The sequence below is a fragment of the Tubulanus polymorphus genome, chromosome 5, assembly GCF_964204645.1.
Source record: "Tubulanus polymorphus chromosome 5, tnTubPoly1.2, whole genome shotgun sequence".
In the NCBI taxonomy this organism is placed as follows: Eukaryota; Metazoa; Nemertea; class Palaeonemertea; order Tubulaniformes; family Tubulanidae; genus Tubulanus; species Tubulanus polymorphus.
The window spans coordinates 21,954,024-21,971,195 of record NC_134029.1 but is presented as its reverse complement, the minus strand read 5'-3'; the positions used below and the strand labels follow the sequence as shown (position 1 = coordinate 21,971,195).

The 17,172-nt window shown below is 39.3% G+C and overlaps 2 protein-coding genes across 2 annotated transcripts in view; one reads left to right on the top strand and one right to left on the bottom strand.

Moving 5' to 3' along the window:
• LOC141906062 (GON-4-like protein) overlaps positions 1–17,172 on the bottom strand; it is a 42,059-nt gene that overhangs the window by 22,141 nt on the left and 2,746 nt on the right. Inside the window, exons 7-22 of the mRNA XM_074795225.1 lie at positions 17,067–17,141; positions 16,095–16,287; positions 15,846–15,971; positions 15,493–15,646; positions 15,206–15,404; positions 15,004–15,090; positions 14,603–14,765; positions 14,342–14,495; positions 14,106–14,259; positions 13,009–13,125; positions 12,791–12,910; positions 12,484–12,584; positions 11,031–12,172; positions 10,851–10,935; positions 10,673–10,766; positions 10,322–10,459 (exon numbers count right to left, since the gene is read on the bottom strand). Coding sequence (XP_074651326.1) covers positions 10,322–10,459; positions 10,673–10,766; positions 10,851–10,935; positions 11,031–12,172; positions 12,484–12,584; positions 12,791–12,910; positions 13,009–13,125; positions 14,106–14,259; positions 14,342–14,495; positions 14,603–14,765; positions 15,004–15,090; positions 15,206–15,404; positions 15,493–15,646; positions 15,846–15,971; positions 16,095–16,287; positions 17,067–17,141 — 3,102 coding nt within the window. The remainder of the gene's footprint in view (positions 1–10,321; positions 10,460–10,672; positions 10,767–10,850; positions 10,936–11,030; positions 12,173–12,483; positions 12,585–12,790; positions 12,911–13,008; positions 13,126–14,105; positions 14,260–14,341; positions 14,496–14,602; positions 14,766–15,003; positions 15,091–15,205; positions 15,405–15,492; positions 15,647–15,845; positions 15,972–16,094; positions 16,288–17,066; positions 17,142–17,172) is intronic.
• On the top strand, positions 1,495–2,721 carry LOC141905253 (thyrotropin-releasing hormone receptor-like). Its single transcript, XM_074794073.1, has one exon. It carries the CDS (start codon positions 1,495–1,497, stop codon positions 2,719–2,721), a length of 1,227 nt encoding a protein of 408 aa, XP_074650174.1.

Below are 17,172 nucleotides of genomic sequence, written 5' to 3'. Positions count from 1 at the left end.
AGCAAAAATTGTTGAGTAGGTCATGGCTGAAACAAGATTGTGAAAACGTCAGATAATCTCGTCTAATTAATATTTCCAATTACTAAAACCAATCTTTATCTTGACTGCTACGTTCTGTCTCGCGATCGCCGACTTTTTAACGGCTTCAAAATAATCTTTTACGAGTTTTCGCCGTCGCGTACAACTGTTCTACGTATCGGCTGTTTGAATAGTTTAAATCTCTCTCCGAGGTGCCACTAACCGTGTCTCGTACCGCTTCAGCCAATCATGTTTTACTCTCTTGGCTCATAGTTGCCAGAAATTCTTCCGGCTTACGCAGGATAAATAGGGCTACTGGGGGAACCTTGAATTGCTATTAGGCCATTGAATATAATGATCGCGAGAAAACTATTCTCTTCACTGGCAGGTAGGAGAGCGCGGACTCCAGTCAGTCCGTGGTCGGATTGCATCATCAGTTACATCTGTAATACAATGTCCTAATCATATTTGTCATGTCAAACCTTCAGGGGGATCAATAACGGGCGTCTGATGAACAAATCAAATTTCCCTCGCATACCCGGCCTGATTACATCGCGTTCGGCCGACAAATGAGGGATAATTTGGCGAAAAGTAGAATCTGGAAGTGTGAAAAATACATTAAAATCACTTCAGAGATTTTATGACCTGTTGGTCAGTGAAGATTTGCGCAATACCTCAACTAGGGGAGAATATTTTTTTCTGGATTGAAAGACCGCGGTAAAATTACACTGCCACTATAAAGAACTACCTCACTTCTGAGTACTGATATACTTTGTAACATGCAAAATATTTTGATTAAAAAGTTGTCTATTCAAAACCTTATCAAAAATACCACCCGAGATCTTACAACTTCGAAAGTCCACGGTTTTATTGCCTCATTTTAAAAATTTAAAAAAAAAACTAAAATTGAACACATATCTTACGTAGGAGATTAGGCAGTAAGTTTTATCGGACTGACATGCGATAGCAAACTGAATCGAGTTGTAAACACTTCTACCGATCATTACAGCTGATCAGCTGTCTGATGGACACTTCGTTTTAAAGATCGTCTTTCTTCCTTCTTTTCCAGACTAAAAGCCATCTCTCGAGAGATCGCAATCGCTGAATGGAATTTCATCTACGAGTAAAAACAAGCGACGACCGTATTCAGGAAATAGTTACCGGTCCATGGCAGATGAAGTAATGCGGAATTGTATTCACGGATTAGGCATTTGTGAGTGCGCGCTTTAAGTCAACGCGGGGATTCGTTACATGACTAATAGCCTAATGTCGTTATCTCAGCTGTACGGAATAAAAAAATGATCGAAAATCACAATACGACAGCTTCGCCGTTTCATCTTGTTTGCAACAGGCGAAAAAACAACAAAACGACAATCGTTTCGACAATCGACGACGAACTACTAAGACAAAGTTATTAAAACCGATCGCGTAAAACGATCTTCGCGATTTGACGGTTCAGTCAGTTAGATCAGAACGATGAATCCGATTGATATCGTCGTACAATTGTTCGGTTTCTTGACTTTCGTTTCGTGCGGCGACGCGGCGACTCGGAAACCATCGGTCGTCTACAGCAACGACGGTATCGACAACCGTAGCAACGCTACGATTAACTGCCCGGTGATCGCCGATATTCCCGAATTCAGACAAATCTACGTATACGGGTTACCGATAATCATAATAATCGGAACAATCGGAAACACGATTTCGTTGATCGTTCTGTGTCAGAGAACGATGCGTCAAACGGGCACGTATTTCTACATGGCGATACTAGCAGTCGCCGACACGGCCGTTCTCTATCTCAACGGTCTACGCAAATGGATCTATTTTCTGACAGGCTTCGACTTGAACCAGGTCAGCGACGCCGGATGTAAGACGATGTCGTTCGTCAACTATTGGACGTTCGACTTCGCGACGTGGATACTCGTCGCGATGACGGTCGACCGGTTTCTAGCCGTGCACAGCCCGCTGCGAGCGATCCAACTCAGCACGATATCGCGAATTAAGAAAGTATTGCTGCTACTCGCCGTCATCGACGTCGGTCTCAATATGCACCTTTTCTGGACGATGGAATTGCTCGTAAACCCGTGCGGAAAGTATTGCATACCGCGTAGAGAGTTTTCGAATTTCCACCATCGCGTCTGGCCGATCGTCGACGCCGTGTTTTATTCGTTCGTGCCGTTTTTGATGCTGCTCGTTTTCAATATCATCATCGTGCAGGACATGTTCGTCGCGTGGCGCGTCAGGAGGAACCTGTACGCCAACTCCAACAACGACATCGACCTGCAGAACGTCGCGACGACTAATCGTCGGTCCAACAAACAGCGTAACCACATCACGACGTCGAGCTGGCATTTAACGTTGATGTTACTCGTCGTGACGACTATATTTCTAGTTCTGTCCGCGCCGAACTGTATTTACATGATCGTACGAATGGTAACCGACGTCACGACTCGGGAACAGCGGCGACGAGTAAAGATAACGAAAGCGGCGACGACGTTACTACTTTACGTAAATCACTGCGTGAATTTCTACCTTTATTGCGCGTCCGGGCGTAAATTTCGTCAGACGTTGGTTTCGATTTATAAATACGCGCGCGAACGTCGACGCATGTCCGCTACGGCGTCGGTCACCCAGAACACGAGAGTATCGTTCAGTTCACTGACCGGTCGTATCAGTATGGTCTCTGAACATAGCCAGACTTAATCAATTAGTTAGGCCTTTTCTCATTACTTGGAGTACGCATCCACCTCCTAGACTTCTGCAAAAAATGTTTTCCTTTTTAGTCTTTTGTCTTCCCATCATCAATTTTCAATGAAAAAAAAAGTTTTGTCCATCTTGATTTCAATCTAGTATCTCGTAAAAGTTGCTGACCTCAATTTTCAATCTCGTGATTTTTCATTTCTCCCATCGTTTGAATCAAATTCATCCTTCTTTTTTACTTTTTCTGCAGTCATTTCGAAGTTTTACGTGGAAAATACTTAAATGATAAAAGATTTTTAAAATTTTCATCGTTTTTCACTTCGCCCTCCGTACTCCAAATAACTTTGCAAAAAAAGGCCTAATCATCAATGGAAACTATGAATAATACATATGTAACCACCAAACTGTAACGAGACGTTCCCATATAAGACGGGAAGCAGGTAATCAATGATCACAGGTAGTAGTATTCAGCACCGCGCTCAGATGAGATGAATATTTCAACGTTTTCTCAAAAGTAACACTTCAATCGAAACAGTTAATGAACTTAATGAGCATTCCATTAAAACAACTGTGTATCCATTTGTCGATTGTAAACTGCTAATTGAACGCGATCATAAGACTGTTAATCTTATTCACCACTGGTTCTCGATCAGTTTTCAAAATCGATTATTTCATAAACTGCATTGAAATGAACGTCGACGAACATTCGAGCATCTAGTCATTAGTCTTTGAACCCGTGCAATCATCCAGCCTTCGCACTAAACTTTTCTATCATTTCATATTCGCCTTCATCATGAAAAAAAAAATGCATCTTTAAATCGGACCCAATAAGTACGTTCATGAAAAAGTGAAAAGAATCTTTTTCTTAAACCTTCCTCGAGGTTTTATCGCGAATTTAATCGGTTTTCCATCTACAGTAATCCGATGTGTTTTATTCAATCAGCAATGTGACATTCGACAGCACCCGGGGAAAAGTATCAGCGCATCAATTTCAATTTATTAGCTTTCGCGACTCGTCAGCGGGTACATCAAAAAACAATATGAGTTCATCTGACGACGAGCTCTGGATTATGAAGGCCAAAGGGAATACAAGGCCTTTGGCGATGAAATCATCCAGCTGCGCGGGCATGAAATAAGAATCACTGGCAATAAGATCTCTACGGTCAGATTAACCGAAGCTGTTTACAGCGTCTGTTATTAATATTGATGACCGCAGACGGATTAACAAACACAGCCACGGGAACAATTGACCCTGCTCTCTGAAATCATCGGCAAAGAGAAGAGTAAGACAAGGTCGCAGAGCTGATGATTTAACCGTTTATTCTGAGGGTTTTTTCAAAACCTCGAAACTATCGCGATAAATCAGTTAAATCATCAACGGTGAGTTTTGCTCATTTTCTTGCATCCTTTCATGCGATCAAATTCATTTCCGGCCAAGTTTCCCGCAGGTTTTCTGCGAACGAATTCTCTTACATTTTTTTTCCAAACGTCGCGATGACACGCGGCGTGTATTTGACTAATGAAGATCACATGACTTGCACACTGAACTCGGCGAACTACCAATCTTGTTTCCGATATGACAGCTATGACAGTAACCGAACACAGATCCGGAAGAGCAACTCGTGACTTGTTGCCTCAAGTCAGGTAATGAGTACGTACCGAATTACTTGTCCGATTCAAATGACATAATCGATTTACGAGACCGGGCACCGATTGGTTTCTTTTAAAACTTACCTCGCCTTCTTTCCTGCTATTTCCGTGTCACCAGAAAAACTATTTACGCACTATTTTTTTCATAGCATGTAGTTAGCTTTCATAAGACATAGCTAGATACTGTATCAGACCGTTCACACGGTGACGAGGAGTTACCAGAAAGAGAACAACGTGACGTATTTCTAATGGTCATTTTGGCATTTATTTTGTCACTTGATTGTATTATGAATTTTGTTGCAATGAATCGTATTTGTGAAACATGTTTTGTTTTAAAACTCTGTTAATAAGAGCTGATAGTCAATTTCATATTGGAACTGTACATAGTGTTCAGCTGAACTGTTTATCTCGGTAAAACATGCGAGTTTGTAAGCAAAGTTTTATCCTATACATTACCTAAACTCTAATTCTGACTGTAAATTGCTTTTGGTGTTTTTGTAAGCAAGTCTATCTAAACTCAGTTTTTAATTTGGTAACCGCCTAATTGGGTAACAAACAATCCTGGTCCCAACTGCACTGATTAAGGCGTAGTCTACTGTACAACTACAAACAAGACAAAAATTTCAAATTGTTTATTTCAAAATTGATACGGTTTTATCAAATGGAGGTTTGTTTTAGGTATTTTACTCGAAATAAAGGAGTTCCAAGCACCTTCGAAAGCATTTTCTGTTTTGAAGGAATCAAGGAGTCGTCGGGACTCTGAATAAAAAACAGATTGTATAGAGAAGATACAGGATCTAATAGCGCTGCATGCCGCAGGTGGTTAACAATTTCTCATTCATCATTCTCCTAAAAGTTTTATAATTGATATCGAAAATTTTCCGCTACAGATTAAACAATAACAAATTATTCCACTTTTCTATTGCACAACTACACGTATGATACGGTACTCCAAACTGTGAAATCCGAGATTAACTTTTAAATTCAGCGAAATTACTCGCGCTAATGGATTGACAGGATACTGTTATGATAATAATATCCTAGTCGTAATGATTTGAACCGTTTAAACGCAACTTTCCACGTATAATCACGTTCAAAGTTCTTCCTCCACGGGAAAAGCCGGGTTTTCAAATTGATTTTGAATAAGTTAACACTGTCGGATGAACTAATGGCATTCGATTAATCGCTCTACCTCCATATACCATTCATCATGAATATGTGAATTATGTTATACATATTGATTATGTCATTATTAACATATTGTAACAGTATCAAATATTATTTCGTAAACTGTCGATATTGTTCAACTATTGCCCACTTATGTTAAACCTGATATGCCTTATATAATATTAGTATCAATAAACTTCGAGATGTTGAATTAATCCTTAAAGAATTGATCTGATCATTGTCTGGCATTTGCAGTCGTTTTTCAGTTCATGTGTGGGGTGAGAAAGGTCCTGGATGAGAACATTAGGTGAAGCCTTGATGCTCAAAAACAGCATCCAGGAGTTGTATAATACCTGTTTATAGATAGGGGTTTAATATGCTAGATATTAAAGTATATTAAATCCGGATTTAGCTGGAATCATGGTTCGCACAGTTTAAAATAAAATTCAAAGTATTTCAGAAGAAAGTTGCTCTAAGGAAATGCTACACAAAGTGTAAAATAATTTTCCAAAATATTTCCCGGATTATAGAGGAAAATTCATCTACCGTAATTCCCAAATAATTCCAAACCGGGATATATCATTCAAAAGAACTGTCAATTTTTTCCCAATGTAACCGGCACCGAGGGGAAACTGCGTTGAATCTATGTAGAAAATCTTATCCAGATCTGGATTTCACATCAACTGGATTTATTCAATCAGTGGTCTGGATTAAACCAGTTTTGTTGCGTCGACTTGTTGTCGAGAAGCTGAAAAATATTCCGCGAACAAGGCGCGCATCGGCAACGATGGATTTCTTTGCGGCTATTCGAAACGAATTACATCACAATTCACTTACGATACAGGTATAAAAAAAACCCCCATTTCAGACGTTTTCAATAATCGACAGACGCGTATTTTCTATACGGAAAGAAGACGCAATCAGTCGCGTAGTGAGATATTCAGAAATATCCCTCAGGCGTTCTCTATCTCATTCACAATGTCTCGAAGTAATCTCGAACAGCCTGAAAAACATCTTGAAAGCACGAGTGGCTTTCAAGTGAAAAATGAACTCACTGTCGATCACCAGCATCCGTAGATCATCGAAACTCATTCCGAGATCTGAAGTCATGGCTAGTTATCGGATCACACGCTCGGCGATCACACGGAGACGATTTGACCCGGGCCAAATTGGCACGAATCAGACCCCCGAGTTAAATTTTGCCCGCGTCTATTTTTAGAAAGTGCGTTCGCAAGTAAACCACTCTCTCGATACTAAACAATGCTCAAACAAAGCGAAGTGAGTCACCTCCGGAACCAGTTGCAATTCAAACACAATCGTTTTGACCCGTGCTTAAATTTGGCTAAAACTCGGCACAGGCCAAAAAAAAAAACTCGGCACAGGCCAAAAAAAAACTCGGCACAGGCCAAAAAAAAACTCGGCACAGGCCAAAAAAGCTCGCGTGATCGTGGCTATACAGAATGTGGCTAAATGATGTAGCGTGAACTCGGCTTCAGAATAAACGACAACGGATGAAAAACGTCAGTTTAACATCGACGATGAAAAAACAAACAAATAAAAAGAATTTCTCGCTTAAAATTCTTTATCTTGGGAGAAATTCTTCGGTGGCGGTAAACGAAAAATATCTGCTCGTCTGAATCCATGCGACGGAGAAAGAAAGCAATGAAATTTTTCATGTTTTTTTTTTGCTGCGAGATAATTACGAAACCGTGGTCTCATTTCGGAAGCCGAAGCATGCAATATTAAACATTTCTTCTTCGAAAATGTAGAAAACGTCGGCAAAATCGTGTATCATCTTTTAGACGTAATTCGATAAAATATTCATTTGAATCACACAAAGGCTGGAACAAAGGCACCATTATACACACTGGATAAATGTATCAGTGGTCTGAGCGCAACTCTTAAGCTTCATTCAGATATTAGAGTAGAAATTTCCGAAACAAATTCATTCGGACAGCTCTCCGGCCACCATGGTCTTTAAGAGTCTTTGATATACTCAACCCACTGAGCGTCTTCTTAATGAGTGGCCTAAATGCACCATATTCATTTAAGTTGCAATCACTTGGAGACAATTAAGCTCAGGCGCGAGTCAAATTTGGCCCGTGCTCAATTAGAGAGCGCATTCACACGTAAATCACTCACTCGATACTAAAACGCTATCAAAACGATACTTTGGCAAGTGAGGTGAATCATTTACAGAATCATTTTTTAGCATCTGGTCAATATAATTTGACCCGTGCCAAGATTTGCCATGGGCCTGGTACGCCATTTTTGGTCAGGTAAAATCTGACTCATATCGAACAGGCATGAATCCATTTCGTACCAGTGTGAACGCTTATCTGTTACAAGGGGAAAACACTCGTGTGATTGCGGCTTTCTGCAATCCAAGGTCGACTAAGCCGGCAATTAATCGGGCAGGAAGGTTGTCACTAAATAAGCGTAGAAAGATTTTTAAGTAACCTTACAGTGGAAAGTTTACGATGAAACAAGTTCAAAATAGGTAAAGCTGAACCGTAAGCAACTTGGTTTGCCCGAGGGAATTACCAATGAGCGAACCGCTTGATTCCGATGGAGAACTTATATATATATATATACAATACATTTGTATAAATCTAAGAATCAAACGAAACCGAGAGAAAAATAATCAGATTTCTTAGCGATCCATCGAATAACATAAGATAGGCATCGAAATCAACAGCGCGTTGTGGTCTGAATCCTATGAAAGGAATAATAAACCTCGCATCTAAATTCGAGCAACGTCTCCGATATACATATGCATTTATACATTCTTTTCAGCCACGGCAAAAATTCGTCGAAACAATTTATCATCAAAAGTCCGCACGTCGAATACAGAAACGAGAACGAACAACAAGAAATCCTTTATTTATTCACATCAAGTGAAATGTATCGTCTCATTTGGCGCTAGTCGCGCTTAACCAAACCGCTAGTGCGACGCCAGAAACTTCTATTTTTTTACAACAGCATCTTAGGGACATTAATTTCCTTTCCATTTACAAAAGCACAGAGAAAACTGCGCCATAGTTAACTGCGCTTTTCTAAACACGCAAATGGCCTAAAAAAAATGAAATAAAAGAAAAACCGCGTGTCCCCAGGACACTGTCTTAAGAGAACTTATTGCGTCAAAAACATCATCATGATTAAAGTATGTAGCAGGCTTCAACTAAACCTAAATAACAGGCAGTGTCAGCAACAGACGTTTCGAAGAGATGATGAAATTTCCAACGAATGAAAAAAGAATATTGCGCATTGTTGGCCATATTTTCTAACTTACTGCCGTTTTGGTCCGTCAAAAGATGGGAAAGAATCATAAATAGGACCATTTGACAAAGTAGCTCACATGCACGAATGCTGTTACAGTTAAAATATACCACACAGGGTAAAGCATTATCACAGCGATTTTAGTTGAAAAGTATATGCGTGGCCTTTTAACCACTAGTGGACTATGCGCCTCTTAGCATTGGCATCTGGGGGACAATGAGTGACTGGACCGGTGTGTACTCAGGGCTTGTTCACTTACGGTATTCCCGAATACTATTTATTGCTCATTTCCACGCTCCAATTGTATTACCGATTGACAGCTAGGTCAGGTCTAGTATATCAAAACGAACAAGAATCAACGATATCAACTTCAAAGCTCCCAGTTCAAAAACAACTCAACTGGCTTCGATGAAAGCCACACGGAAGACAATTGATTCTGTATCTAACAAACAAGAATATCTGCTTTCGCTTAAAAAAACCAGCTTTTTACGAGTTTTTCCTTTACAAATCAAAAGCCCTGAAGGATTGTATCACAAACTCCTCGAGCGTTTGAGAAAATCTAATGAGCGCAAAAGCATACGCAGGGCGACCACTTACACAAATACCCCGAGTGAATCCGAGAAATTTCTAGGTTTAAAACGATGTAATTAATTCAATTTTCATTGAATCACGTACTGATAAAGAAACACGCGGTGAAGATCTTAGGTTTTTGGTAAAACTTCCCAGATTCTTTCCAGATTTTTCTGATTACGCGAGTTTTCCAGGTAAGTGGCCACCACGAACAATTGATGACGTCGTCAAGTACGTTTAAAACCGAGCAGGTAAACGCGCTAATCAAAGCTTAATACAGATAGTGGATATTACATTAAAGGAGATTTTGGTAGTCATGCATATTCGAGAGATAATAGTCAAAGAATTACGCGCAGAAAGAGGAGTTATCTCTGCTGATTCTCAACAAAATATGGATTCCCGATGTGAAATGAGGAAACGAACTGAATCCGTGCGAATAAATGTACCGCGTGTTTGATACGGATGTCGTTTTTTTATTCTTTGAACATTACGGGACGATTCCTGAAATAATGTCCCATTTACTCAGATAATACAATGATTTTCCGTGCTATGAAAGTTATCAGAAGTACCAGTAAAATAATATCCTAAGCATCTCTTCTATCACCTTAAAAAAGTGGGTTTTTTTGGTATATTTCTTCGGAATCCGATTCATGTTATTCGACAATGTAAGCTCACATGTCTTTTTAGATCTAGCAGTTAATTAATTACAAGCACTTTTGAAATATTTGACAAGGCGATATCAAACAAATGATAATAACCAGTACTTTGTCGAAGTACCAAATGACACCTTTAGCTGCTCGAATCATGTGAACATGAAAGATTTCAGAATAAGGTAAACATTCTAGGCGATATCCTCGAGGGAATTCTAATTATAACACGCGGTAAGTAATGAGAAAAGCATTAACGCAGTTGACGAATATTCGCGCCTGCGACTTACTTGCACCGGTGATCCGGAACTGTCACCGAATTTCGACAATAACACGAGAAACTTTTCATAAACTTCTTTTTCGTCCTTGAGAGTATCTTTAACTTTCTTCATGTAAGCGTTGGCGAATGCTTTATCGCGTTCATCCCGCTTTAAAAGAGAGAGAGAAGCTTTTTGAAATTTTGTTGTACCTTCAACGAAGCACAGAAGAAGATCACTTCAATTGAGATATTGTTTTATGTCTGCTCTTAATATAATTATACAACATGGAACTCTTAAGACGACCATCATAGATCTTCTATATCCTAGAAAGTCTTAACGAAGCGTGTTTTTACTATGCAACCATGTTTTTATTGTACATACCATATGATCAGAGTCCACGAGATCGTCAGCTGTAATTGCTTTGATGATATCCTCTCGACGACTGCGACCGATCTTCTTCTTTTTCGGTGATATTCTGTACAGAAATCCACAATTTTTACATCTAACAGGACATGATACATCTTACATTGAATACAAGCAGCTCATCTATGATAATTACCGAATAGTTGAACTAGCCGCTAGTAATTCCGCGATATGATCATCTTGATGATCATTTCCGTGATCACTTTCACTGTCGCTATCATCTGTAAAACAATTCAATCCAAATGACCATTCACCAGTTGTGAATAAGAGTTTTGTGTGTATGTTCTTACACCCGGCCGAATTAAAGTTAACTTACCTTTTCTATTTGTCTGACTTTCAGCAGTAGACTGAGAAAGGAGATGCATACCGCGTCCGAGAGGTTTTGGTAAGATCGGAACCGGCTGACTTTTGTGCAGGACCGATGCGTGTTTCGTAGGACTACCCGTATTATAACTGAGTCGTTGTCGCGATTTACGCAATCTCGATTTTATGTTATCGGCCGCCATTTTCGTAGGCGACACCGCGTGTAGGCTGTACGGAAAACCCTTCGGCACGATCGCGCGCACTTTCTGGCGAAGATTCGCGCGTTTCGGACTCTTGGCGATTTTATCCAAAAACGGCGACACGGTTGGAACAGTACTGGCGACGGGAGATTTCGGAACGATGCGTCGGGTTTTAGAGGGCGTTGATTCCGGTGTGGTTAAAGCAGACGCAGGTACACCCTGCAGAGAGACGGTGACTCTACTCTTATCGGGCGGAGTCACTAGATGCATCATATATTCGGGAGAATCTGAAGAATTCTGAATCGGTGTATTACCGGATGTAGAATCAGCCGGGAACTTTTCCGGTGTGACAAAAATGCTAACGACTGGAATACATTGCTGTTGTTGCGGCGTAGATGGCGCTACGGGACTAGAAGTCGATGCCTGATTCTCCGTATCAGAAGAAGTCGATCCCGACAAATTCGTCGCAACATTCGGAGACGAGTTCACAATCATAACAGGCGGTGGCGCCGGCGGTGACTGTACCAGAGTTTGAGACGATTTCTGGACTACGGCATCGTTACTCGAGGAATCTGCTTCGCATTTACGACTGTGACCTAATAACGTATCAGGATCTTCCGTAAAGTTTTCCGACAACGCGGCGTTATCCAGAAAATCTCGGTCGTCTACCCGACTATCAACGCTTGGTTCTATAACCGATGATGATTGTCCGCTAATCGGACGACTTTCGTCGCGAACGACATTGTTGAATTCGATATCAGCGGAGTTTACATCGTTATCAGTAATAGAGACATTGCCTGATTCAACGTGCTGCTCCGTACTATCCATAGTGTTTGGTTGATCTATGACGTGGTTACTGGACGACATCAGCGTTAAACTCATATTCTCCTGATGAATCTCGATATTTGGAGATATAGTCCGTTCGGCAGTTGGCTGAGGAGGCGCCTGTACATTGCTGAAATTAGAACAAAATCAACGTAATCACCAATGATGTCGAGTACATTATGGAACAGATACTTTTTTTAAACAAAGATTCCATAAGTTTTGGATGAATAGGAGGATTAAGGAGGCCCTTGGCCACCCCAAATAAATTAGAGTATAGATGCTTTGTTCTAACATTTAAGACAGTCATAGTGGCAAAACCAATTCAATACAACATATTTTCAGTGATATTTTGGTTATTTTGTGGGTTTGGTTATCGCTGGTAATAATTCAACCATTACTTTTGAACTCAGACAAAGCATTTAAGTTTCATAAAGAACTCACTCATTGACAGTCTGAGTCGACATCTCACACGTTTTAACAGTCGAAGAGGGTAATTCTCTTGAAGACTGTGTCTGACTGATCAGTTCACTAACTGTTGGACTCTGAAATAATAACAAATCGGAAAGTAAATATAAAGGCTTCATCAGACATAATGAGAAAATACATATCTAGCTATCTATGGACATGAAGCGAAAAAACTTAAGCTTATAGCAGTTCCAGTTCTTAAACTACGGGCAGATGTTAGTTTAACTCAAACAGAAAACTGTGCAACTGAGTAATGAAAACAGAATGGGTTTTTTTCACTAACCTGACTAGATGAATTTGGTTTATTGCTTTGTTGTTTCGACTTATTTGATTTGGCAGACGTTCGGAGATTGACGCGCCGTCGTCCAAACTTAAGAATCTGTTTCTTCACCGATATCGCCGACTGGAAGAAAAAGCAGTCAAAATTTTCGAAGTAAAAAAAAAAAAAAAACAAACGTTCAAACTCTTCGTATTTAAATCATTTTCGTTGGAAATCATTACCCGTATCCACTGAGGGAATTCTTCCTCATCGTATTCGATGGCTAACTTCACTTTATTCGGATCAAATATCTGAAAACTTTGATCAACCGGCGGTAATTGTTTGAAATCCTTGTAAGCCTGAAAATAAATAATCAGCTACAAAAACCTGTACACTTTGTTTCAGGATTTCAAGACAATTTCATCCATCTGGGTCGGGTCTAATCAGTAACCTGTCTGTGGTTAAGTTTCACGATCGGATATTTTCACGTTGGTTTAAGCCCATCCCATTACAAAAGCTTACCACCAATGATTGGGTAACTAACTAGGTCCGGCCTTAATTGAAATATTTAAGCAAGTGGATGATCAAAAAATCCTTAGTCAAAGATTCTTTGGTCTGGTTTGTAATAATCAGACCAAGAGCAGGCCTGGTGAACTTCAGTTTTTGTAGTAGCTAGTCAACTGGAATGCCCTTTATTTTGATCGCATGCTGCATCTTGTAAATTCTTTACGTACAAATTAATGCATAAGGTTGATAAACTGCATAAACGTAGATCAACTTAAAACGAATTCAACATCGATCAACAATGAAAGGCATTTTATCAACTATTTACGGACTGTTTGAAACCTAATAGAAATATCAGATATATCAGAAATATCACAATAGTCTGTAAACCACGTCTTGGCTTAAGTCCACGCCAACAGATAGATGTCTTTATTGGCAGCGGGTGAGGATCGTTGGCAAGCATTTCTACTCTTGAAGTGGAGTAGTCCGAAAGTCCTCTAAAAAATCTATATAACTATAAGACTAGCCAAAGTCTAAACGAATGACATGGCTCATCAATCAGGACGGATGGCGTTATGAGCAGTCTGATTACCTCAGCACAATAATGAAGAACAGTTTGTCAGCAGCAATCCCATTTGCCGCTCTAATTATATTCGCAAATTAGCGGTAAAAACCGCAAATTTCGATTTAGCAGAACGAAAATTAGTATAAATTCAAATCAATGAAGGTCATGTGGAGAATACTCAATCCTTACTTCCAAATCCACATACAGATATTACAGAAGGTTCGAATCCCATTAACTCAGAATAATTTATCAAGTGTACTAAATTTTTACCTGTATCGGATTATTTTTCTTCCACTTCATATGCCGAATATGACTTTTGATATCTTTCTCACTTTTAACTGGCATCAAATATTCGTGGATGAATTTAGCTTGTTCGCTCATCGTGCTCTTTTCGGAAAGTTGTGATATTCCCAGGACAATCAGGCTGAAAAATTCATTGACAAAACGACAATACACAGAAAACTTCCAATCCAAAAACAACATTCTCTAAATAAAATCAGACTCACTTGTTTTCTGCCGGGAAAAATGATAGTTTGGTTTTTATGGGTACATCCGGCAAAATAAGTTTCACAACGGGCATTAGTTTAGGGTAAACGCACGCTCGATGGGTCGCAAAAAAATGTACATGTTCTTCAGGTAAAATATCAATTCTAACACCACCTAAAAATCATGAGACAGGCATATTCAGTGCATCCAGAATATCGAATTTTCACTGATTTTTAACGGATACCGAGGTTCGCTTTGAAGTAAGATGAGCAGTGAGTTACCTCTTAACTTAGATCGCGTTCTAACTCTTTGCGTAGGAGGTAATATACGTTTGTTGTTCGGAATGCGCCGAACAGTTTCTAAAGCCATTGGTAAGTTGTACACATCAAAGAATGAAGAAACATTGATGCGTTTTGAAAGACATTCTAGTTTTTCTATTTCGGCCTGAAAAGAAATATTATTCCGATTAAAATGGTGATATTTCAGATAAGCTGTTCTGTCTCGGTGGGTAGGGCGAGAGGTGCTGGGTTCGAACCCCGAATAAACCATGTTATTCAGTCAGGACGTATAAGCGTTTCCCTCAGACTCGCTGATTTAATAACATAACTTCTGATGTTTCGAGAAACTTGATCAGGAGAAAAGCAGAGAAAATCATCCGAGTAACTTATCAGTTTGTACATACCAAATACAAGGCAGTGGTTTGACATTCGCCTTCATATCCGCTCACTTCACGGGTCAATACATTTACTTGAAACAATAACTGAACGTGCTGTCGATCAGAAATAAAGATATCGTTGATAAAATTGTGTTTGTTACATTATGCAGCGAGGATGTTAGAGCGTTTGTATCAGAATGGATTGACACGGATATTACAGGCACCGTACCTGGCGAAGCTGTTCCTGTAATTTCAACGCTTCGAATTCGGTAAACGTATATCCGTTATCATCACAGTCTGTTTGATTTTGTTGTACTAATGGAGCAACGTGTATTACATTTGGACAGATGGGTTCCACAGGAGGAGGAGGAGGCGGTGGATCAGGAGGAATCGGTATCAGCAAGTATCTCTGCGCTGAAGGCGTGAAACTGAAAGAACATCGTAACAACATCATTCAGAAAACTGAAGTATTATAAATCATTGAATTGTCGGTGAAAAGCTGAATAATGATCTCACTTCAAAGGAGGCGGACAGTTGAACATATTACGAGAGTCACTTGGATCAACGATATCATTTTGCACAGGAGTCGGTTCTTCATCAGCGAAATTTCCATGATTCTGAGCTTCATAAGCATCAATTAACTCATCCAACAATTCATTGACCTCTTTCTCTATAAAAACATATTAATCATGAATTGAAATTGTTTTTTGATAAACTTTTCTGGGTCCAGTCTCACAGTTCTGAGTTAAGATTTGACTCTGAGTTAACTCATTGAAAATGAACTAACTTTAACTCAGAGTTAAACTCGCAACTCACAACTGTGGAACTGGGCACTGCAAATGTTTGAAATCAGAATGTTTTTATCTTACTGGAAACTCGCACAGCTCTGTCATCTCGAAAATCTTCCCAGTCGACATCTTCAACGTCAGCTAAAAAGTTATACTCTGGATCGGCATCATCGTCGAGGGTATCATTGCCATCTTGCGGTCCAAGCTCTGCAGCAAATAATGTAAAATACAGATTCAAAAAACTACTTAACCTTTTCAAGGATATTTCAAGGTAGAAACATTCGTATTAATTCTAAAATTTTCAATGGAAAATCAATGAATAGAATCTACCAGATTTCATTAAACTCGTTAGAAAGTCCGACCAGTCATCGTCGTAACAAGTCGATGTGTCGTACATATCCGGTGTTATATCCGGCGCGACGAAGTGAGACTCGATATCCTCTAAACGTGTTTCCTTCAGCGGTAAACGCGACCTCGTTCTCAGGGCTATAGTACCGGTATCTTCGTTATCATTATCTTCACGCTGAAAATCGAAATAATCCGTAAATTAGGATAAACCTTACGAGTTTGAACTTTCGTGACTAGAACATTGTTAATCTACTAAACCAAATAATGCATTTGTGTTACAATCTTGGTACAAGCAATAAACTCTTGAATAATACTAATACTGTTGAACACCTCAATACATGTAAAATCAAGCAGTAAGCAAAACCAAATCCAGCAATATCATTACATGTATTTGATTAGGATATGACGAAATAAAGGTCGAATACAACAAACTTTCACAATAGACATGAAGTGAAAAGCTTGCACTAATCTAATGATTTTTATGCATACGCAGGCGCTAAGATGGCATCGATATGTAATTACTACTAGCAAATCATTGAATTATCATTCAATCATAAAGAATGCTGAAATCCTATCTATGCAGTGCCTCAAAATATCAAAGAAGATATAACGCTTCTAAATTATATAGGAATTACAGAAATTGACGACGTGAGAATGATGATACAAGACAACAGTGATGCTACTTGCCATGTACTCCATGATTGACCAATTCTGAAGTAAACGTGAATCGTAACATAATTTCTAAGCCAAGTCATACGGCGTGAAGTAGATTGAACTGCTTTTATAAACCAAATACGCTATGCATATTATAGCTACCGATATGCGTATCAAGCGTAGAAGTTTATGAAACTCTCTTAACGAATTTGAGTCATACATTTAAAAGAGTTAATATCAAACTATACAACGAACGAATTCAGCATTAATTCTCATATGTTTAATGCCAATTAGAATTACCTGGTTTGCGTATAATCTTTTGCTTGCAACAAACGGTGCAGGAAGCTCTATAGGAGGACGCATCAGTAATTTATCCTTTTAGAAAAATAAAATGAACATACATTCA

What these genes read in the sequence shown, in the direction of transcription:
- LOC141905253 (XM_074794073.1), top strand. Translation starts at nt 1,495, where the DNA reads ATGAATCCGATTGATATCGTCGTACAATTGTTCGGTTTCTTGACTTTC.